General features: G+C 42.9%; 1 protein-coding gene across 1 annotated transcript in view; it reads left to right on the forward strand.

Moving 5' to 3' along the window:
- LOC141165727 (dynein axonemal heavy chain 3-like) overlaps window positions 1-25,366 on the forward strand; it is a 2,796,342-nt gene that overhangs the window by 2,131,124 nt on the left and 639,852 nt on the right. The window contains exon 55 of the mRNA XM_073651577.1: window positions 8,839-8,997. Within this exon, the coding sequence (XP_073507678.1) occupies window positions 8,839-8,997 (159 nt within the window). The remainder of the gene's footprint in view (window positions 1-8,838; window positions 8,998-25,366) is intronic.

The raw sequence follows: 25,366 nt of genomic DNA on the forward strand, positions 1-25,366 counted from the left end.
ATGCAATGCTCCTCTGAGAAATTTAATATGCAAATTGCCTCTTCAGAGAAAAAGAGGACTTCTACTCTATAGCGCCACCTATTGGAAGTAGCAATCCTACAAGTGACAATCAACCCTTTAACGAGTCGTGCAATATGACTTAGGATAAAAGCCAAATCAGAATCTCAATTTGCAGACACCGTGTGGTGCAGACACCGTGTGGTGTGTCACTCTCCATAGAATCATAGAATGTTGGAGTTGGAAGGGACCTACGGGGTCATCATGTCCAACCCGCTACTCAGTACAGGATTCACTAAACCATCTCAGACAGATGTCTGTCCAGCCATAAGGATGATCCCTCTATACTGTGACATCACTTCAGATATTTTTAGACAGCTGTTGAGTCTACTCAGCCTTCCTTTTTGCAAGCTAAAGATTCTCAGATCCTTTAACCGTTCCTCGTAGGACATACTTTCCAATCCACTCATCATCATGGTAGCTCTTCTCTTAACTTGCTCCAGTTTTTAAATTTATTTTTTAAAATGTGGTGCCCAGAACTGGACACAGTATTTCAGATGACATCTGACCAAGGAGGAGTAGAGGGGGAATATTACTTCACGTGATCTAGACTTTATGCTTCTCTTAATACATCCTAGAACCGTGTTTGCCAATTTGCTGCTGCATCACACTGTTGACTCATCTGCAGTCTGTGATCTATTATTATACCCAAGTCGTTTTCACATGTGCTGTTGCTTAGTTCTATTCCTCCCATTCTGCCGATGTAATTTAAATTTTTGTTCCCCAGATGTAGAATTTTGCATTTCTCCCTGTTAAATACCATTCTATTTGTCGCTGCCCATTGTTCAAGCTTATCTAGATCCTTCTGAATCCTTTCTCTGTCTTCTCTACTGTTAACTATTCCTCCTAGCTTTGCATCGTCTGCAAATTTTATATGTTTACCTTAAGTTTCCTTATCTAGATCATTTATAAAAATGTTGAACAACACTGGAGCCAGGACAGAGCCAGCTTTGTGGTATCCCACTTGAAACACTCTTACAATTGGATGTGCAACAATTTATTACCACTCTTTGAGTGCGATCACTGAGCCAGTTTTTAATCTACTCGACTGTAGCCTTGTTAATCTCATACTTGGTAATTTTTTCAATAAGTATAGTATGAGATAGTTTATCAAATGCTTTCTAAAGTCAAAATATCCTATATCTACCACATTCCAACTCATGCCATTCACCAGAAAGCACTGGAAGGCACTGACACTACAAAATGCACAAAGCTTTGTTTAGTATACAATGAAGGGACCACAGCACTTAAAGAAAATACTGATGACCCTTAAATCAGCTAATTGGACCTCCTACAAACTGATATTGATGACGTATCCTATCAGGAGGTATTATATATTTTGGCAAAAATATGCAAGCTTGTCACCTGTGTCATTGTCTTATGAGTTCTGACACTAACATTACAAACAGGTCACAAGAAATGAGATTACACAGTTACTGTTGACAAAAGACACATATCCATCAAGTTCAACTGAGGGACTGGAAAGGACATCCATAATACATGATCTAGTCTGCCCTAAGGAGAAATTGTATCCCTCCTGATCCTGTGTCACGGGTGTGTCAGATGTGACAGACAGTCGCTCTGCAGTTGGCTGCACAAGATCTCTTTGGCATTGCAGACACTTTCTTAAATCTGTCTTACTTTAGGACCCAGCGGCTACCTCCCTCCTTCTCTGATTGACACTCTGGCCTGGGTGTTTAAATACTTTCAGTTTGCAGCAGGGAGCCGCCGGTGATATTCACATGTTCCCTTGTGAAGGCTTGGAGGTATTGCAGTCTGCTTACTTCCTCTCTGGTGCTTGGAGGACGTTTGGTGTAATCTCTCTGAAGTCGGCTCAAGCTAAGTAGCTTCCCCCTGTGTTTGTCTCCCTTGTTGTCTTTAGTTGTTAATGGGGACTGGCCAGTGCTCATTTCCCCCTTCCCTATCCAGGGTCAAGCTCTAGGGAGATACAGGGCTTAGGTTTCCTGTTCGGCGATTGGTGAGGAATCAATATAAGGATGGTAGGAGAGACTGGGTGATATTAGATCAACCTAGGAGGTCTCCACTCCCCCTTCCCTAGTTCCCCTTTTCCCCTGAGCTCCCTTCCCCTTATCCCTTTGTGTTGCACTTTGTCTTTCCTACACTGTGCGTGACATCCTGAGTGTTGAGCGATTGGATCAAAATTCAGAACAAAAATTATATACATACGAGTACACATAAGTAATTGTTTTCTTTTAATATGGCATCTCAACCCTTATTAAATCCATCGATAGTTCCAATTTTTACCAGCTTCTGCAGTAGACTGTTCCACAGATTAATACTTATGGCAAAGAAGCCTTGACTCCTTTGGAGATTGATACTGTTTTTCTCAAGAGGATTTTACATGAAACCTCTTTTGACTATTTCTTTTGTATGGGCTATTTACGTAATTGTGCAAGTTAATCATGTCTCCCCTTATTTGTTTCTTTTCAATACTAAATAAGTTTAAATGGGTTGTTTCAAAAAACAAAGTACATTTTAAAGAGAACCTTTCATCAAATTTTTATTCTTGAACTGAATACACAATGCAATATGGAAATAAACATTGCAGACTGGAAATAGAAAAAAAATTATCTCACCATATAATGACAAGTGTCATTATATGCAGTGGATTCATATGTGCCAACAACAAAAGTACGGCATTAGAACACCACGTTTTGCATGCAACATAAATACCTTGCATCCAAAGCGCTGCTGAGTGCTGAAATGGGGATGTAATGGCTAAGAATCCAGCTGGAGATGTTAATTATGGCCAGGGAAAATGTTTGCCTAGTGGCACAATCCCAGGCTAAAAAAAACAGCTCACAGCAGTGGCATAAATTACGAGAATAGAAATGCTAATGAAGATTGGGTGAATGGGAGCAGCTGACACCCAGCTCTTTTGTTTGGTGATGACAAGGTGTCAATCAGACCTTCTCAAGTAAACAATTTATTTAAAATACAACACACCCATTCTTTAATCATTTAAATTAACCAATATACTCACCCCAGTTCAATGGTAATCCAAGGGCTTAAACAATGTCCCACCAACTTTATAGCTCCAAAAATCATTCATTGATGCTCATAAACACTTCAAAAAACACATGTAAAAATGCGTCAAAAATCTGCATGCATTTTCTGTGGCAAGGAGACAAAAAAACACTCAGGAAATTTCTGCTTCAAATCTGCATCGTGGGCACATACTCTAACAGATTTGCATGCTACTGCAAGGAAGAGTATGTAAAGGTTGCTAGTTCTAGATGTGACATGCTGATAGACTCCTACCTAAAAAGAATGAGTGCTGTCATAAATTCAGAGTGTACTTTAACAAAGTATTAGTTTAAAGTGTGTATATTTATGCAACCATATTATATTTATTATTTTATTTCTTTATTTTCCTTTCTCCACCCAAAAAGATTTCAGTTTATTTTTCAGCTGAATTATACAGACTATTGGTGGAAAAAATTATGAAATGATTGTTATTGGTATGATTTTTAGTACATGACAAAAACCTGACATTCTAACAGGGGTGTATAAACTTCTGATATCCACTATTCATATGTCTATCTATCTAGAAAAAGAAAAAAAGAAGCAGCACAAGCAAGCAGTAAAAGGTTAACATGGGTGCAAATCTCCCTGGCAATTACCAATCCTCCAGATAGCTCCAAAGAAACAAAAGCAGAACTCCATTTAAAGAATTCGAAAAACTGTGATTTAACAGCCCATTGGGGCTTAGCAACGTTTCAGTTCTGAGATAGGTTCTCAATATCTATCTATCTATCTATCTATCTATCTATCTATCTATCTATCTATCTGGAAAAATTAGGAGCAGCACCAGTAAAGTAGTATATGGGTGCAGGACTTCAATGGCCAATCCTCCAGATAAGAAAAAAAAGGAAGCAGCACTCAAAAATAGATCCAAAAGGTAATATTTAATCACCCATCATGGCAACATTTCAGTCCATATGTAATTGAGAAAGGTTCAAATATGGACCGAAACATGACGAGCGATTAAATATCATCTACTGTATCTATTTTGAAGTGCTGCTTTCCCTTTTTTGCTTATCCATCTATATTTCTATCTTTCTACATTTATCTATCTAGATCTGAATGAATTAAACATTCTCATTGAATACTTTGTTCTGTTCAAAGTTGAATGTGCTGACAACAAAATCACACAAAAATCATCAATGGAAATTTAATTTATTAACCAATGGAGGCCTGGATTTGGAGCCACCCCCAAAATTAAATTGGAAAAACACACTACATTCTGATCCAACTTTGATGTAATGTCCTTAAAACAAGTCAAAATGAGGCTCAGTATTGAGTGTGGCCTCCACGTGCCTGTATGACCTCCATGCAACGCCTGGGCATGTTCCTGATGAGGTTGCGGATGATCTCCTGTGGGGTCTGCTCCCAGACCTGGACTAAAGCATCTGCCAACTCCTGTACAGTCTGTGGTGCAACGAGACATTGGTGGATGGAGCTAGACATGATGTCCCAGATGTGCTCAATCGGATTCAGGTCTGGGGAACAGGTGGGCCAGTCCATAGCTGCAATGCCTTCATCTTGCAGGAACTGCTGACACACTCCAGCCACATGAGGTCTGGCATTGTCCTGCATTAGGAGGAACCCAGGGCCAACCGCACCAGCATATGGTCTCAAAAGGGGTCTGAGGATCTCATCTTGGCAGTCAGGCTACCTCTGGCGAGCACATGGAGGGCTGTGCGGCCCTCCAAAGAAATGCCACCCCACACCATTACTGACCCACTACCAAATCGGTCATGCTGAAGGATGTTGCAGGCAGCAGAACGCTCTCCACGGCGTCTCTAGACTCTGTCACGTCTGTCACATGAGCTCAGTGTGAACCTGCTTTCAGTGGCGACTTTGCCAATCCTGATGTTCTGTGGCAAATGCCAAGCGTCCTGCACGGTGTTGGGCTGTGAGCCCAACCCCCATCTGTGGACGTCGGGCCCTCATACCACCCTCATGGAGTCGGTTTCTAACCTTTTGTGCTGACGCATGCACATTTGTGGCCTGATGGAGGTCATTTTGCAGGGCTCTGGCAGCGCTCCTTCTGTTCCTCCTTGCACAAAGGCGAAGGTAGCGGTCCTGCTGCTGGGTTGTTCCCCTCCTACGGCCCCCTCCACATCTCCTGGTGTACTGGCCTGTCTCCTGGTAGCACCTCCAGCCTCTGAACACTACTCTGACAGACACAGCAAACCTTCTTGCCACAGCTTGCATTGATGTGCCATCCTGGATGAGCTGCACTACCTGAGCAACTTCTGTGGGTTGTAGAGTCCGTCTCATGCTATCACGAGTGTGAAAGCACAACCAAGATTCAAAAGTGACCAAAACATCAGCCAGAAAGCATTGGTACTGAGATGTGGTCTGTGGTCCCCACCTGCAGAACCACTCCTTTATTGAGGGTGTCTTGATAATTGCCAATAATTTCCATCTATTGTCTATTCCATTTGCACAACAGCATGTGAAATTGATTGTCAATCAGTGTTGCTTCCTAAGTGGACAGTTTGATTTCACAGAAGTTTGATTTACTTGGAGTTATATTCTGTTGTTTAAGTGTTCCCTTTATATTTTTGAGCAGTGTATATTTATATTTATATAAAACTGTATGTATATAGCCTCTCTCGATTGCTCCTGTAGCATAAACCCTTCCACCATATATATATAACATATTGAAGGGAACTGAACAATATGGTTCCAGTTGATTAATGAAGTGCTTTCACATTTCCATTTATATTTATATTCCTGTGGCAAGACACTGTAGAGGATCATTTATCGCTTAAAATAAATGACAATAGAGAACAATCATTTATTCTTCAAAATTAATTCTCATATGAACGTCCATAAGGATTCTCTTATTCCTTTTTCAACAAAAAGCCTAACAATTGCCTTTAGAGGCACAGCACTGGAGACTCATTTTACTGTTTGCAATATGAATTCTGTCATCAATGGGTTTCTAACACGCCAGTTCTTTAATCCTTCCATGTTCCCCCTCTGCTATATAGTATTTACAGTGGAGTCACTTTTCATTCTCTCAGTAGCTGCTCACTATAAATGGGACATTCACCTCAGGCTTTGAGAAATGAGAAGATCTGCAGTACAAGCAACCTGTAAATCACTGAGCAAGCACACGGATGTAGCCCAAAGGAACCATTTTACTGTACAAAGTGACTTTTATCAGTAAAGACAGACTTTTTTGCTATACAGAAATTCTGTTGTGGAAGACTGTTCATGTTCACTAAAGAATGGAATATTTATATGGAATGATATTAAAGGGAAAGGCTTTCTATATTATCTTATGTTTCAAACACCCTAAAGTTAAGTGAAGAATAATTGAGAATTATAGTTATAAACAAGTTTTTAATATGAAACAGGAGTCATAGTGAATTAATAGTTAAAATTACCTTTATGTGTAGTACTATGATTATTTAGATGATAAAGTGGCTCCATGTAGCAACTTTAATTTATGACTGAACTGCTTCAATCTATAAAGTTAAACCTTTCTTTTCCAATCAATGAATAGGCTGTTCAATATTAAAAAGTTCTTTCTTATTGACACTATGATTCTGCTCGATATGTACAACAAAACTTTGTGTTAATGGTTGAACTTCGGAATAAATACAATGTAGTATGAGTTCATCATTAAGCCAAAGGTAAAATCTACTGAATTCTTAGTTAAGTCAAAAGTTACATATTTTACAGCTTTAATGGTCCTCAGACACAGTCCACTCTGCTTCAGAGGTAAACAATATATTTCCCCAATAGCAAGCAGTAGGTGTATGCCATTTATGTATGGACTTGACCTTGTAGAGTAACCCTCTCTTAATATCACAACCCAGTTACGTAGACACATAGACAACATTGCAAACTCTGATATAAAGTTTTTATTCTACTCAAAGGAATAACATAAAACAAGGCTGATCATAGGGAAAGTTTTATAGACGTGTCCAGATCTTGGTGCATGTGGCTCTTGGGCAATATGTTAATTTAGTAAATCCACTTTTGATTTAATTGATTTAATAAAGTTTTTTAGTTTCAATGATTTCCTTTTTCTTTTTATGACTGTTATTACTGTTTATCTTAAGCTTTGCTAGGATGCACTATGGTTTTCATATAATGAGCTGGTTTGCGGGGTATGGACAGTTTCCATTTTTTTTAAAGAGAAGGTTACATTTCTTATTCCTCTATGGCTAGGGGCACTTGGAGAGAACTAGTAATGAGAAAACCTTGTTTGTTAGTTAGCTTTGGTTGCTACTGTGTATCACAGTAACGGTATTGACTGGCGTTAACAAGCTTCAGTATCTCTATAGACATGCCTATTTTAAAGTAAGTGTATCAAATAAGTAATAAGTGAAGCAAATAGTGAAGCCCCTTTGTATGAGTAAAAGAGAGATACGAAAGGATGCAGTATGACCTTAGACTAGCTGAAAGAGAGGTTATAAGAGCTGGTTGGTGCCCATGTGTCTCTCAGATGATTAGAAAGTAATACCAGTAACATTTCTGTGTAACATTAAGGTACAGAAAATAAGATAGGTATCATAAAACAAGGTCCAGAGAGAGTAAAATGGACTTTAAACAACCTGAGTTTCTCTCCTAAGGTGTGTTAAAAGAATTGTGTAACAGACTGGGTGGTGGAACCACTGTGGCATGACCCAAGGAGAGCTTGGAGATGCGTGACTAAGTAACACACCAAAACTGACATCATATGCACGCCAACTGATGGTACCGTGATCCGAGGAGAGCCCGGGGGGGCAAGACCAGGTGTTACACCAATATTGACCTCGGAAGCCCGACAGAAGACCCCCATGAGACAGGAAGCTGGAACAGCCAGGAAAGGGTAGACTTGGCAAGTGCAGGCAGACAGTAGGTATAATGACTGGCATTTCTGATTCACTGACAGGCTGGTACTGGTGGACACGGTTAGTATACAGGCAGGCAGGTGTTAGCAGGCACATCTGAAATACAGGCAGGCTGGTGCTGGCGGACACGGCTGGTATACAGACAGGCAGGTGCTTGTGGACACGGCTGATATACAAGCAGGCAGATGAGCTGGAAGATATAGCTGTAACACAGGCAGGCATGGCAGGTATGGATATACAGGACAGGTATACTGGGATGTGAGCAAAACTAACACATTGCTCAAGCACCTCCCATCAAGTGGAGGTGCCTTAAATAATAAGCATCTCCCAGCCATTGGCTGGGGACACCTTAGGATGGCGTGTGCTGTCCCTTTAAGAGGGCGGGACCACTCGCGCCCTAAGCACAGTGTCCATAAGCAGACCCTGGGCAGGAGCAGTAGAAAAAGGAAGGAGTACGGGATCATGGATGTGAGTGAGTCGGTGTGCCTGTCACGGTAAATGGGCAGCATGCAGGGACGCTGGTGCTACAGGTTGTCTGACAGTAAATTATTTCACTTTTCTTAGCTATTGGTTGAAACATCTGATGATGCGCTTTTCTAGTCACCTTACCATTGCAACCAATTACTGACTACAGCAGCACTGGACTTCCAAAAGTAGCAGACACCACTTCTGGAGCTGACGAAGACCTTCAGAGTGACCTACAAAGACTGTGGGTTGTTCAAGTAACCATCAAACCTGCATACAGCGCCTTTTTGTAACATTTTATGTGAGGCATCCGCTTTGCTTGTCCCTCAGTTACAGTTTTATGCTTTGTGCAAAATATCTCTTGGCTGCTATAAATATTGTTACTCTCTTATGTTCTTTGCACTTGTTGATTTAATTAATGGTTTCCTTTTTGTAGGAAGAATGTGAGCAGAAGTTAAGCATTGCAATCCCTGCATTAAATGCTGCTATTGCAGCACTGGATACATTAAAAGCCAGCGATATTACTCTACTGAAAACCATGCAGAATCCACCCTCTGGAGTACGCCTTACTTTGGCTGCTATTTGCATTTTAAAGGTAATCCTATCAGTAACCACTGTTAGCAACAATAATATACCTTTTTATACTTGACAAATAACCATATGGAATCCATAGTGTAAAGGCTGATTATAAAGGAGATAAGTAGTAAGCAGAACCTCTCGTAGAGATGTGCATATGCCAGGCACAACTATATCCAGAGTCTTGTTTTTACTGATCCAGCAGCATCTCCACATGGAAGATAACAACTATAAATTAGTGGCTGTTACTGTAGCAATAGTCAATTTATAGATATCAGAAAGTGGCCTAAGATGTCCACATAACACAGTCCATATATGGACCTTGATGCACGGACTCACTAGGAGTCTTCTGACATAAAATTTTGGGTCAAGTTTGGGTCAAGAGAAATGCGGCCAGGCAGACCATTGCAGTCAATACATGGATTGTGTTAGGCAAATGTCTGAATGGGACTTAAAGGAGTTGGCCACTACTTTACATTTTCCCTTCCTTCAACTAACTTCTATAGATAAGCACTTCACTAAGTACTTTGTTTTGCCAAATCTTTCTGTAACTTGAGCTGCTCTTCTGGTCACATACTCTCTGGCAGAGAATCTTCTGATTTCCTGTGATGTCAGATTCTTTGTTCTGACAACTGGTGGGTGGGGCTTTCCTGCATGCGTGGGCGGGGCTGAATTCAGCAGAGCTCACTCGATTTCTGTAAATGCTACTGCTGCAGACCCAGCTTTTCCTTGTATTTGTATATATACAGCAGAGTATATACAAATGTGGACACCCTGCTGTGTAATGTATATAGACCCTGCTGTATTCCCTTTATAATATGAATACATTCAGATCTATCCTCACTCACCTACCCATGCATCCATTAATCCATTGATCCATCTCATTCATCCCATTCATTCATTCATACATACATCCATATCATTATCCATGTCAGTGAGGGGGGTAGGGGATAATCTTTCTTGTCAAGGCTGGTGTAATGGTGCTTTGTACAGTACTTTTACTCCCTGCAGTGTCCTGTATAGGACATAGTGATAAGCAATGTGTGAAGCTGGGGGAAGAGTGGGAGAGGTTTAGGCAAAGTTATAGGTGGTATAGTAACTGCTGGCTTGTAGCCCAGCACAAGGGCTGACGGGAAATGTAGTCAGAAAGGAGCAGAGGATTTTGAAGAGGAAGTGATCTTTATGACAAGAAAGCTGATGCCAGGGCACAGTAAGTAAAGCAGAAAGGCATTAAACAATATGAAACTGGCAGAAAATATATGTAGTGTTATTTAGGGGCATTATCTTTAAGCACTTATAGCAAAACTAGTAACTAGTGTTGAGCCACCCCCGTAGTGTTCGAGTTCGGTTCGGTTCGTCGAACACCCGTGTGTTCGCCGAACTGTTCGTCGAACCCGTTCGTCGAACACCTTCGAACACCGTTAAAACCAATGGCAGGCAAACAAAAACACATAGAAACACATAGAAAACACCTTCAAAGGTGTCCAAAAGCTGACAAACTGCTCAGAAGACATAACTAACACATGGAAAAGTGACAAGTACATATAGTCATGCGAAAATAAAAGAGGTGGAGGAGTAAAAGGAGGGGGAGACACAGATATAGGCATGTCATGCCCTTCTAAAATCCAAAAAGTGAGAAGCCGACACGGCCAGTCCGCTCCTGCCCGTGCCACCTCCGTGTCGCCGGGTTTGTGCCAGAGCCGCGGTGAACCCTGACGGCCAGCCCCCCTCTCCCAATACCGGTGCCTGTCCGCTGGTGGGTCGAGCGAGCCCCCCTGTGGTGGAGGCAGCTCTAAGCTTTTTAATTTAAATTGTCTCTCTAATTTGAATGAATACACTTTAAATCCATTTACAAGGATCTATTGGAGGGCAAGTCTCATGCCAGCAGCCGCAGTAATTCCAGCTCCAGTAGCGTCCACTAAAGCTGCTGCAGTTAAAAAGCTTTTATAAGGATCGAGCTCGGCTGTCCACCGCAAGGCATCCTACTGCCAGTCCCAGCCCCTATGCCTTGGGGTGCCTCCTGATGCTCTTCACTAAGTATCCCATGGTCCCGAAGCATTTCCTTTGAAAAAATTAAGTGTCTAAACTACAGGTGGTGCAGCTTGCTTAACAGCCGGGATAATCCGCTGACTAGCAGACACTGCTACTAGGCACAAAGTATTTCCTGGGCTAGATGCAGTTAAAAATTTGTAATTAGATACTCTCGTTGGATGCTGAGAAAGCATTCCATAGAGTCTCCTGGCACGCCATATATGATTCTCTTAAAAAGCTTGGGGTAGGGGTCTAGGGGACCCTTTTATAGCCAAAATCACGGCCCTGTATCGCAATACGTCACCTAGGCTGAAGATAAATGGAACTGTAGCACCCTGAGGGCTCGGTTGCTACAGACGTATTGCACCTCACCCAGAGGTGTGATATCTCACTCTCAGGTAAGGATGGAGTGTGGATCAGGACCCGACACCTGCATGCATTACACCACATTGCCATGGGGCAGGGCGACCAATATGCCCCTGAGATGGGCACGACAGTCCCTGTCCCTGGCTGGAGTGGGGGGAGGGAACACTGAGGAAGGGGAACCCTGTAGTGCAGGAGCAGGGAGGAAGCAGTTCCTGGGTGCATTGAGAAGGGAGTATAAAAGGTGGGCACCATCTTAGTTCAGTGCAGAGAAGTCTGAGCAGAAGTGGCAGGGAGCAGGGGCTCTGCATGAGCTCTGCTCCGGAGGCGGGCCTAGTAACAGAGGCCCAGGCCTGGAAGAGGGAGAAGGAAGGAAGAGGAGCGGAGAAGGCTCCAGGAACGAGGAATGAAGGGATCCCAGGGGTGCGGACGGGCGAGTCGCCACCGCACGCCCGAATCCACCTGCGTGGAGGGGCCAGGCCAAAGGGGGAGACCGGTCCCCGAACTAGTGGAGGCAGGAAACGACCCTCAGCTAGAAACCGGAGGCTCTGACATTTTATGTGGCGCAGCCCCTCGCTACACCCGCTAGGAAGGCACCACATAGGGTCAGGGAAACTGGCGCCAAGTTTACCAAGAGGAGGCCCGAGGCAGCTGGACAGAAGTGTTGGTAAGAAAGGCCAGACAAAGGACACACAAAGGGGGTCCTGTGAAGTGCTCCAAAGTTATCTGGGAGTTGTCTGAGCCCCTCACCTGGTGAGCACAGTACGACGTGGGCAGCTGTTACCTGCAGACGTGGTCTGGATAATAAGAACTGTGAGTAAAGGCCCTGAACTGCATCACTGACTCCGTGTCGTTACTGCTGCTGCCCTGCACCATCACCCCCATCCTCCGCATACACTGCCCTGAGGCTATACTCCTCCCGTGGGGAGTTATGCTACGCTCTGCTGCACCCACAACACCAGCCTCAGCGGTCTGCCCTGTAGCGGCGGTTCACTCTGACCGCAATCCACGGGTGGCGTAGTCGGACATTTAAACATCAAAACCACATAAATAGTTCCGCCACTGGTTTGACCGCCCTGAGCCACGGAACCGGGTCGCCGCCACGAAGACTACAACCACCAGCATCCACCAAAAAGGGTCCGGCTCCGGGTGTCCCAAGGCCCAGGGGGTGCGTCAGAACATTTTCATCACCTTTCACAATCACCAATGGGACAAGGCAGTGATGTCCTCTGTCCCCTCTCTTATACATCCTAGTGACGGAGCACCTGCTCTCATCAATTCGCCATAACCCCAATATTAGGTGGATTGAGGTGGGAGGCACCGAGTACAAGTGCTCTCTATTTGCTGATGATGTCCTAGTATATATCACTCAATCACATATATCCATCCATGCTGTTATGGCTGAAATAGATCACTTTGTTACATGGTAAAATTTTAAAATCAATGCAGCGAAGTCTGAGGCCCTCGATGTCTCCCTCCCCAAATCCATATAGGATTCCATCCAGTCCAACTTTCCCTTTGCCTGGCCCTCACAGGGTATCAAATACTTAGGAATTCCTATTCATAGAGACCTCTCCCATCTATGTTATCTTAATTTTGGGCCCTTTATTGAACAACTCCATACAGACCACGGTTGGCAAGTTAGAACTGTAAGATTCACTACGTGAACCACTGGTGTTTTGTGGAAAAGCACATGTACACTGCGTTCCAAATTATTATGCAAAAAGTGTTTAGGAGTGATAAGGGAAGAATTTGTTTGTTTGTCAGTTAAACTCATTGATGGTGATGTGTGTCAGGGCTCTTTATATCACTGTAAGCAATTGCAGACACCTGTGCTAATTAGTTTGGCAGGTGTGTCCAATGAAAGGCAAGACTACTTAAGAAGGCTCTCTCACATTATTAAGCAGCCTACATTTTCTGCCAAAATGGGAAAGAAAAAGGATGTGTCGGCTGCTGAGAAGCAACAAATTGTGGAGTGTTTAGGTCAAGGCATGACTACAATCAACATTGTGCGATGATCAGGATGAAGTGTCTTGGCAATCAAGAAGTATGTAGCTGATTCACAGTACACACGTGTGCGTGCTGATAAGGGCAAATTGAGGACTCTTTCCTACAGGCAATTACGTCAGGTTGAAAGAGCAGCGGCAAAAAAGCCTTGTCATAGCAGCAGACAAGTTTTTGAAGCTGCTTGTGCCTCCAACGTCCTCCGAACAACAAGATGCAGGGTCCTTCAGAGGTTTGCAGCTGTGCATGCGCCATCCTGTCGACCTCCTCTATCCACTTCACACAAGCAGAAACAGCTCCAGTGGGCCAAACATTACATGAAGACTGATTTCAAAACTGTTTTGTTCACGGATGAGTGCCATGCAGCGCTCGATGGTCCAGATGGATGGAGTGGAGGATGGCTGGTTGATGGACACCCCACGCAAACACGGCTACAGCGCCAACAAGGAGGAGGTGGAGTAATGTTTTGGGCTGGAATTATGGGGAGAGAGATTGTCGGCCCCTTTAGGATCCCTGAAGGCGCTAAAGATGAACTCCATAATGTATGTGGATTTTCTCAAGCAGCACTTCCTGCCATGGTTCAAGAAGAAGAACCGTGTATTTCACAGCAAGATCATTTTTCTGCATGATAATGCACCATCTCATGCTGCACATAAAACATCTGCATCTCTGGCTGATATGGGCATAAAAGGGGACAAACTTATGGTGTGACCCCCATGCTCCCCTGACCTCTACCCCATTCAGAACCTTTGGAGCATCATTAAAAGGAGTGTCTATGATGGCGGGAGGCAGTTCACATCTAAGCAACAGCTCTGGGAGGGTATTCTGTCCTCATGCAAAACAATTGAAGCAGAAACCATCCAAAACCTGACAAATTCAATGGACGAGAGAGTTCAGAAGCTCCTTTCGAACAAGGGGTCCTATGTGAAAATGTAACATCACCTAGAATAAAGTTTTGAGTTGAAAACTGTTTGATTTCAGTTTCTAACAACCTGCTAATGCTTATAATTTCAAAAATGACCATTTTTTTGGTCTTTATTAAAATGAAAAGGTTGATCGAAAAGTTTGGGGGATCTAAGAGTGTGGCAACCCAGTAGTCATGATTACTTCGAATTCTGACAATATGAGGGTCATGCTGCAGGTAGTGCAGCAAGAAGGCACTTATGTGCCTTGCGCATCTCGGAGCCCCAAAATTATTTTCCGGGCTAGATGCAGCTAAAAATTATTTTTAATTTTAAATCTGGTGAAGCTTTAGTATAGATGGCCTAATAGGATCAGTGCTGCACACTGCTACAAAGCCCAAATTATTTTCCAGTCAAGATACAGATAAACATGATTAGTAATTTGAAAGCTTAAAACGGTTGGTAGGGTGATTTTAACCAATCATCAAGCTTTTACTCTCCCCAGGATGACACAGGGGTAGAAAAGTCGTTTCGGATCCATGATTTGTTCATCTTTATGAACGTGAGTCTGTCTACATTATCAGTGGAGAGCCGCGTGCGCTTATCTGTCAGCACACCACCAGCAGCGCTGAACACACGTTCAGACAGAACGCTGGCTGCGGAGCATGACAAGATCTCCAAGGCGTAAGTGGCTAGCTCCGGCCATTTATCCAGATTGGAAGCCCAAAAAGAGCAAGGGTCCAGTGACACAGTCGTGGCTTCAATGTTTACTTGGAGATACTCCTGTACCATCGTCTCTAGGCGTTGACTATGTGTCAGACTTCTTGTCTCCTGTGGCCTTGCAAAGGTTGGGCTAAAAAAGTGGTGAAATGATTCCGCGAAATTGATGTTACCAGCAGATACTGTGGTTCTGTTACGGTTTGAGTGCTGAACACTTGACGGTCCCACGGTTGGCAAGTTGGAACTGTGAGATTCACTACGTGCACCACTGGTATTTTGTGGAAAAGCACATGTAAGATTCTGCAACAGTCTCTGCTGATACTCCTGCATGCGTGCATCCCTTTCTATGGCAGGAATAATTTCTGCAAATTTACTTTTGTACCGGGGATCTAACAGTGTGGCAACCCAGTAGTCAGGATTATTTCTAATTCTCACAATTCGAGGGTCATGTTGCAGGTAGTGCAGCAAGAAGGCACTCATGTGTGTTGCGCATCCAGGAGCACCAAGTCCCTGTTGTGTTGGTGGCGAGGTAACAATCATGCTTCCTTCCTCTGTCCTCTCCCCCCAACCTCGCACAACAGAAATGTGATCAAGGTCTCCCTCATCTGATGAGTCTTCCATCAGTTCGTCCTCCACTTCTTCCTGGGCTCCTGCACCTTCCTCACTAGTTTGGCTGCTACCATGCGCCCTGGTAAAACCATCTACCCCACCCTCACATGCCTGCCGCCTTGGTGCTGCCGACCGTCTGGACCTTGCAGATGTTAGCCCTTCCGCATACAACTCCTCCTCCTCTACTTCCTCCACCTCCTCTTGTGTCACCACCTGACTCCGAATTCTGTTTAACATGTGCTCCAGCATGTAAATCACCGGAATAGTCATGCTGATAATGGCATCGTCAGCACTAAACATCTTCGTCGCCATTTCAAAACTGTGCAGAAGGGTGCATAGGTTCCTGATCTGAGACCACTCCTCCAGCGTGATTTGCCCCACCTCTGAATCTCGTTGGCCCAGGCTATACGTCAGAACGTATTGCACCAGGGCTTGTCGGTGCTGCCACAGTCGCTGCAACATGTGCAGAGTTGAATTCCACCGGGTAGGCACATCGCATTTTAGCCGGTGAAGTGGCAGGCCCAACGACTTCTGTAGAGATGTAAGTCGCTGAGCTGCGGGATGCGAACGGCGGAAGTGAGCACACAGCGACCGTGCCCTCTGCATAAGGCCATCTAGTCTGGGATAGTGGGCTAAAAATTGCTGGACAACCAGGTTCAACACGTGAGCCATACAAGGCACGTGTGTGACATTGCCCCGGCGAAGGGCCGCACCCAGGTTTGCAGCATTGTCGCACACGGCCTTCCCTGGTTTCAGGTCCAGTGGAGACAACCATTCATGAAATTGGTTCTCCAGAGCTGACCACAACTCCTCAGCTGTGTGACTCACATTTCCCAGACATTTCAATGTAAAAACCGCCTGATGACGTTGAGCCCTACTGCCAGCATAGTAAGGAGGTGTGCAGGATCCCTTCTGCGCAGTTAGAAAGCTTATGGCATGACCAGACAGGCTTTGGGTGCAGGTGGAAGACCGAGAGGAGGTTGAGGAGGCAGAAGCAGTGGAGGAACTTTGACATAAAGAGGATTGACGCACAACTCGTGGGGACGGCAAGACTTGGACAGCAGCCCCTTGTCCTGCTGTCACCATAGTTACCCAGTGCCCAGTCAGTGACATGTAACGCCCCTGTCCATGCCTACTCGTCCAAGTGTCTGTGGTGAAATGCACCCTGTCACACACAGAGTTTCTCAAAGAAGCGGTGATGTTATGTGCGACATGCTGGTGGAGCGCAGGCACACCTTTCTTTGAGAAGTAGTGCCGACTGGGCATCTGGTACTGGGGCACTGCGACGGACATAAGGTCTCGAAAATCCTCTGTGTCCACCAGGCGGAAAGGCAGCATTTCTGTAGCCAAGAGCTTGCAGATGGTGAAATTCAACCTCTTAGCTTTCTCATGGCTAGGAGGAAATGGTCTTTTACTTGTCCACATCTGAGGGACCGAGGGCTGGCTATTGTGCTTAGACGGGGTTGATAAGGGTGTCCCCGGCAAACTGCCGGTCTGTGAGGAAGATGCAGGCGGACATGTTAGGTTGCCTTGATCCAAAGGTGGTGCTATCGATGTCGGACAGCGCTCAACACCAGCTGGTGTTACCACCTCCCAGGAAAATGATGACCTGCCAATCACGCTGGCTGTTGCGGGTAAAGAGGTGGCAGGTCTGCGCCCCAAAACAGGTGTGACTGCTGTCCCCCCAGTCACAGAGGATGAAGAGGCCGCGGATGCACAAGATATGGCAGACGGTGGTTGGCCCGGCCGGCTAGGCCGCATTGTAGCACACTGAGCTTCCCACTGCAACTTATGCTTCATGTCCATGTGCCGGTTCATGCATGAAGTACTCAAACTATGTATTTTTTGGCCTCTACTTAGCTTTTGCTGACAAATGTTACAGATAACACGAGTTGGGTCATCTTTATCGATCTGAAAAAATGCCCAGGCTATGCAAGGCTTAGCACCCATGCGACCTGAAGAGCCACCACGACTTGTGGTGAGAGGCAGAGTTGTGTTTGAGGATGCAGTTGTTGACGTGCTTCCAGTACTACGTCTCTGTCCAGGAAGGCGCAACCTGACCTCGTCGTCACTAGCATCTTCCTCCACCTCCTCTGCTGACCTCATCTCTTGGCTGACTGTGGGTTGACAGTAAGTGGGATCTCCGACCTCATCATCATCACCCTGTGCGTTATCACACCCGTCGTCCTCAGAGCCAACCTGTTCCTGCCCTGACAAAAAACTAAAGTTGTCGCTCCAATCAGGTATTTGAGTCTTATCATCGTCTTCCTCATTGTCTCCACCAACAGGAGTTACAGTTTGGGAATGAGGGTCTACATTATGGTCAGAACCTTCTGCGTCTGGTCCTGGATCCGACTCATAAAGATTCTGGGCATCAGTGCAGATCATTTCCTCGTCTGGATTCACAGAAGCGCTGGAGTCGACCTCTGATTCCCAGGCTATAGTATGAGTAAACAGCTCTGCAGACTCAACCATCTGTTCTACCTCATACTCAGACGGGCAGCTGGAGATTTGGGAGCTGTGAGGAAGCAAGTGCGATTTGGGTGACACCTTTGAGGACTGGAGTATTTGTGATGTTGAAGTTGATGTGGAGGAGAGCCCACTTAAAGGAGCACTTGATATCCGTTGAAGCACCTGCTGTTTTTGTGCCTCATCTGGAATTTGTAGCGATTGGCGTGGCCGTAAGAAAGGGATATTATCACATTGTCCGCTAAAAGAAGTAGACATTTTAGTTTGGCTGGAAGATGGTCTTTCTTCTGCAGATGTTACTGTTGCTTTAACACCTACCCCACGGACACAACCTTTTTTCCCCTTCCCAACACGCCTATTCCCCTTTCCACCAGCAGCAGGCCTTTTTCCACTCATTTTGGTGGTTAACTAATTCACAACTCTGGAGTTGTTTGCACAAAAAAACAATGGATGGTAACCGAGCAGAGCTGAGTGGCCAAACTGTGGTATTAGGCCAAAACTATTGGCTGGGTTAGATGCAGAAAAAAATTATTTTGAATTTGCAACCTGATGGAGGTCAGTATAGATGGATTAATAGAACAAGACCCACACACAGCTAGAAGCCCAATATTTTTTCAGAGGTAGATGCAGGAAAAAAATATATTCAGTTTGCAACCTGATGGAGGTCAGTATAGATGGACTAATACAACAAGTCCCACACACAGCTAGAAGCCCAAATATTTTTTCAGAGGTACTGTAGATGCAGATAAAAATTAGTTTTAATTTGCAACCTGATGGAGGTCAGTATAGATGGACTAATAGAGAAAGTCCGACACACTACTAGAAGGCCAAATATTTTTTCAGAGGTAGATGCAGAAAAAAATATATTCAGTTTGCAACCTGATGGAGGTCAGTATAGATGGACTAATAGAGAAAGTCCGACACACTACTAGAAGGCCAAATATTTTTTCAGAGCTAGATGCAGAAAAAAATTATATTCAGTTTGCAACCTGATGGAGGTCAGTATAGATGGATTAATAGAACAAGACCCACACACAGCTAGAAGCCCAATATTTTTTCAGAGGTAGATGCAGAAAAAAATATATTCAGTTTGCAACCTGATGGAGGTCAGTATAGATGGACTAATACAACAAGTCCCACACACAGCTAGAAGCCCAATATTTTTTCAGAGGTAGATGCAGAAAAAAATATATTCAGTTTGCAACCTGATGGAGGTCAGTATAGATGGATTAATAGAACAAGACCCACACACAGCTAGAAGCCCAATATTTTTTCAGAGGTAGATGCAGAAAAAAATATATTCAGTTTGCAACCTGATGGAGGTCAGTATAGATGGACTAATAGAGAAAGTCCGACACACTACTAGAAGGCCAAATATTTTTTCAGAGGTAGATGCAGAAAAAAATATATTCAGTTTGCAACCTGATGGAGGTCAGTATAGATGGACTAATAGAGAAAGTCCGACACACTACTAGAAGGCCAAATATTTTTTCAGAGCTAGATGCAGAAAAAAATTATATTCAGTTTGCAACCTGATGGAGGTCAGTATAGATGGATTAATAGAACAAGACCCACACACAGCTAGAAGCCCAATATTTTTTCAGAGGTAGATGCAGAAAAAAATATATTCAGTTTGCAACCTGATGGAGGTCAGTATAGATGGACTAATACAACAAGTCCCACACACAGCTAGAAGCCCAATATTTTTTCAGAGGTAGATGCAGAAAAAAATATATTCAGTTTGCAACCTGATGGAGGTCAGTATAGATGGATTAATAGAACAAGACCCACACACAGCTAGAAGCCCAATATTTTTTCAGAGGTAGATGCAGAAAAAAATATATTCAGTTTGCAACCTGATGGAGGTCAGTATAGATGGACTAATAGAGAAAGTCCGACACACTACTAGAAGGCCAAATATTTTTTCAGAGCTAGATGCAGAAAAAAATTATATTCAGTTTGCAACCTGATGGAGGTCAGTATAGATGGATTAATAGAACAAGACCCACACACAGCTAGAAGCCCAATATTTTTTCAGAGGTAGATGCAGAAAAAAATATATTCAGTTTGCAACCTGATGGAGGTCAGTATAGATGGACTAATACAACAAGTCCCACACACAGCTAGAAGCCCAATATTTTTTCAGAGGTAGTTGCAGAAAAAAATATATTCAGTTTGCAACCTGATGGAGGTCAGTATAGATGGACTAATACAACAAGTCCCACACACAGCTAGAAGCCCAAATATTTTTTCAGAGGTACTGTAGATGCAGATAAAAATTTGTTTTAATTTGCAACCTGATGGAGGTCAGTATAGATGGACTAATAGAGAAAGTCTGACACACTACTAGAAGGCCAAATATTTTTTCAGAGCTAGATGCAGAAAAAAATTATATTCAGTTTGCAACCTGATGGAGGTCAGTATAGATGGATTAATAGAACAAGACCCACACACAGCTAGAAGCCCAATATTTTTTCAGAGGTAGATGCAGGAAAAAAATATATTCAGTTTGCAACCTGATGGAGGTCAGTATAGATGGACTAATACAACAAGTCCCACACACAGGTAGAAGCCCAAATATTTTTTCAGAGGTACTGTAGATGCAGATAAAAATTAGTTTTAATTTGCAACCTGATGGAGGTCAGTATAGATGGACTAATAGAATGATGCTATGCCCAAAAGATTTTACTTCACTAGGTGCAGTAAAAAAATTGGTATTCTATACACAGGTGGTATATCTTGCAACACAGATAGGCTACTCCACTGACTAACACACTCTGCAATAGGCCAAAAAGGATTAGCTTTGCTAGATTCAGCCAAATGCTGTGAAAAAAACTTGCACAGCACTGGCACAGACCTGCCTGGCAAAAACTGATAGGAACTGATGTAACCTAGTCCTGAAAAGGACTCCAATTACAATTAGTCTTTACTCCCACAACCTATCTATTTAAGAGCACAGACCTCCCTGATAAAAGTCGTAGGAAATGCTGTAACCTAGTCCTTAAAAGGACTGCAATCACAACTATTCCCTACTCCCAAGCTATCTGTATATTTGTGCGAAAATTGGCTTGAAATTAACAAGGTATAGCGCACATAGCATCAGCGGTGCCGTCTATCACGCAGCTGCAGCAGTGAGAAAATGGTGGCGACGGGGAAAATGGCTTGGTCTTATAGGGCAAGGACATGTGACATACACTGCCAATGACACATGCCCTTGCTTGTGTGAAAAAAAGCACTTCGCTCCGTGTGTGCGCTGCTGATAGGCTGACAGATTGCACCTCCCCACTGCAAATGCGGGAAAGAGAAAAAAAAATGGAGATCTTCATTGTTCCTGCAGAGATCCATCCCCTGCCCCTCCCCCCACCCCGCTGTACACTCAAACTGCGTATTAACATTAATTTTCATCATTACTGAGAAAAAATCCAGTTATGATTTTGGTGCACGAACAGTTATCGAACATAACCTCGAACAGCCGAATTTTTCTCAAATTGTTCGTGTTCGCCGAACGGCTCGAACACCGCCCAAAACAGCTCGAATTTGAGATTGGCGAACAGTTCGAGTAGAACAACGCTCATCTCTACTAGTAACTGAGTGAGAGTAGTAGACAACCTCTCTTATTCTGGCTACCAGGCTATAATGGAGCATTGAATAAAATTAAATTCATTTTTATCCACATAGAAAATTGCAAAGGAGTCATGTGTTGAAAAAATATAAACAGAAGTAAATTCTGCAAAACTAAACTATATAGAACAGAAAGATGAATTTGATGTAACAACAATTTTGATCTTGGTTTTATATTACAATTTTTTTCAGCCATGAAGGCTTTTTGCAGAGATTACATAATTATTTAAATTGATAATAAGTAATTCATGGTGTATTTAATATGACAAGGGCATGTTATAGGCTGTAAGGTATGTTATGGCCGAGGAAACCATGGAAGCGTTGTTTAGGCACACTTTTCTGTTGCTGATGTAGCAGAAGAAATGTAGCTTTGCATGGCAGCAATTGGGATGAATGACGTTCGATGTAATAATGCATGACTGTTGCCACTTTTACAGATCTTACCCCCTATGGGGTCAATATTTTCTAATAGGTGCATGGCTTCTTATTATGTGACAAAACCATTAAACAAAATCTCATTCTTAATGTACAGTGGGTATATTTTTCATATGTGACTTTGAAACTTACAATCATAATAAAATGTACAGAAATGCAATTGACATAATCTTGAAACTTGATTTCTTTCTAAAATTCAATGTCTGCCTGAGATTGGGGTCAACATTATTGTACCCCCCCCCCCACATTTGTTTATGATGAAAAAAGGTACTATCTTTAAAAATAAGTATGTAATATTAGAATATTTTAACTCCTTTTTGACATTGGACTCACCAGTATATCTTATTTGCTAAGGTGTTTACCCAAGTCAGTGTTCAAGTACATTATAGTGATCATGAGGACATAAGACTGTGCCCGGCATGATAGCTGGGGGAACTCAGCTTAACTGACAGCTGAGCTCCAACAGAAACAGCCAGTTCCATTACTGTTCCTGGCTGTTTAACTCTCTAGATATCATGGACAATAGCTATTGACTACAACATTTAGATGGTTGAGAGTGGGCTCCCTCTTTAACCACATAAGCACCCTCGCATCATGATAATGGGGCACCAATGGTTGTCATGGCCTTTAGTTCTCCCAGGTATGGTGGCCTGTTGTGCCCTGTTAGAAGTAGGGTCCAATAGGCCTCCTGTCATTGTAACACTGACAGGTCTAATGCATAAGAATTTTAGTGTATTAGACCGGAATTTAGAGATCTGAGCATTCAAATTCCATAATGTTTAAAAATATTGAAACAAAATATAATAAGAATGAAAAAAAATCACACAAAAAGTTTTGAAAATGAAAATTAATTTGTGTAAAAGCAAAAGTAAATAAAAATGTATACCTATGTAGTATTACCATATTCAGAGTGCCCAAGCTATAAAACTGCCAATCAATGGCATAAAAAACACTGCAAAATACTTTTATTTATCATACTGCCATGCAAAAAGTAGAACAAAATGCAAACAAATATTTATATGTAAAGAAAAATTATATCACTTAAAAACGTCATATTATCCCACAAGTCAGAAATCCTCACTCAGCTCTATTGGCAGAAAAATAAAACAAAAAGATAGCCCTTAAAATTTGGTGATGCAAATATTTAAATACATTTTTTTATGATTTTTGGTGTATAAAAGTAGCAAAATGTAAAAAAAACTTTATAAATCTGGTATTACTATAATTGTACTGACAACTAGAGGTGAGCGGTATTCGACTAGAACTGTTAGCCAATCTCAAATTCGAGCTGTTTTGGGCGGTGTTCGAGTCGTTCAACGAACGCGAACAATTTGCAAAAAATTCGGCTGTTCGAAGTTATGTTCGATAACTGTTCGTGCACCAAAAGCGTGTCCTGCATGTCTGGCGCTATTTAGAGCACCAATCATGCAGGGATTGTCTGCCATTCACTGTAATGCCACAGCCATGGTGGTTGTGGCATTACAGTGGTTGCCCAAATCGATAGGAACAGTGCTCACAGTGAAACATGAAAAGCCGGCAATTCAGCAGCGGCATAGACCGGTACCCGACAATTTAGAAAAGAAAGAATAGAGTATCACGCATACACTGTGTTCAGAATTATTAGGCAAATGAGTATTTTGATCACATGATACTTTTTATACATGTTGTCCTACTCCAAGCTGCATAGGCTTGAGAGCCAACTACCAATTAAGTAAATCTGGTGATGTGCATCTCTGTAATGAGGAGGGGCGTTGACTAATGACATCAACACCCTATATAAGGTGTGCTTAATTATTAGGCAACTTCCTTTCCTTTGGCAAAATGGGTCAGAAGAGAGATTTGACAGGCTCTGAAAAGTCCAAAATTGTGAGATGTCTTGCAGAGGGATGCAGAAGTCTTGAAATTTCCAAACTTTTGAAGCGTGATCACCGAACAATCCAGCGTTTCATGGAAAATAGCCAACAAGGTCGCAAGAAGCGTGTTGGCCAAAAAGGCACAAAATAACTGCCCATGATTTGAGGAAAATCAAGTGTGAAGCTGCCAAGATGCCATTCGCCACCAGTTTTGCCATATTTCAGAGCTGCAAAGTTACTGGAGTATCAAAAAGCACAAGGTGTGCAATGCTCAGGGACATGGCCAAGGTAAGGAAGGCTGAAAAACGACCACCTTTGAACAAGAAACATAAGATAAAACTTAAAGAATGGTTCAAGAAATATCTTAAGACTGATTTTCAAAGGTTTTATGGACTGATGAAATGAGAGTGACTCGTGATGGGCCAGAGGCTGGATCAATAAAGGGCAGAGAGCTCCACTCAGACTCAGAAGCCAGCAAAGTGGAGGTGAGGTACTGGTATGAGCTGGTATCATCAAAGATGAACTTGTGGGACCTTTTCGGGTTGAGGATGGAGTGAAGCTCAACTCCCAGACCTACTGCCAGTTTCTGTAAGACAACTTCTTCAAACAGTGATGCAGGAAGAAGTCAGTATCGTTAAAGAAAAACATGATTTTCATGCATGACAATGCGCCATCACATGCATCCTACTACTCCACAGCGTGGCTGGCCAGTAAAGGTCTAAAAGAAGAAAAAATAATGACATGGGACCCTTGTTCACCTGATCTGAACCCCATAGAGAACCTGTGCTCTTTAAAAAAGCCGGCAGGCAATTCAGCATCGGTACCCGTCAATTTATAACAGAAAGAATAGAGCATCACACATAGATTAGATACATAGAAACATGTCAGTCACATATATACAGTCATATGAAAAAGTTTGGGCACCCCTATTAATCTTAAGCTTTATGTTTTATAAAAATTGGTGTTTTTGCAACAGCTATTTCAGTTTGATATATGTAATAACTGTTGGACACAGTAATGTTTCTGCCTTGAAATGAGGTTTATTGTACTAACAGAAAATGTGCAATCTGCATTCAAACAAAATTTGACAGGTGCATAAGTATGGGCACCTCACCAGAAGAGTGACATTAATATTTAGTAGATCCTCCTTTTGCAAAAATAACAGCCTCTAGTCGCTTCCTGTAGCTTTTATTGAGTTCCTGGATCCTGGATGAAGGTATTTTTGACCATTCCTCTTTACAATACAATTCCAGTTCAGTTAAGTTTGATGGTTGCCGAGCATGGACAGCCCTCTTCAAATGATCCCACAGATGTTCAATGATATTCAGGTCTGGGGACTGGGATGGCCATTCCAGAACATTGTAATTGTTCCTCTGCATGA

This window comes from Phyllobates terribilis, unplaced genomic scaffold (genome assembly GCF_046119375.1).
Source record: "Phyllobates terribilis strain yellow unplaced genomic scaffold, ASM4611937v1 Scaffold_11__3_contigs__length_659146591, whole genome shotgun sequence".
Classification (NCBI taxonomy): domain Eukaryota; kingdom Metazoa; phylum Chordata; class Amphibia; order Anura; family Dendrobatidae; genus Phyllobates; species Phyllobates terribilis.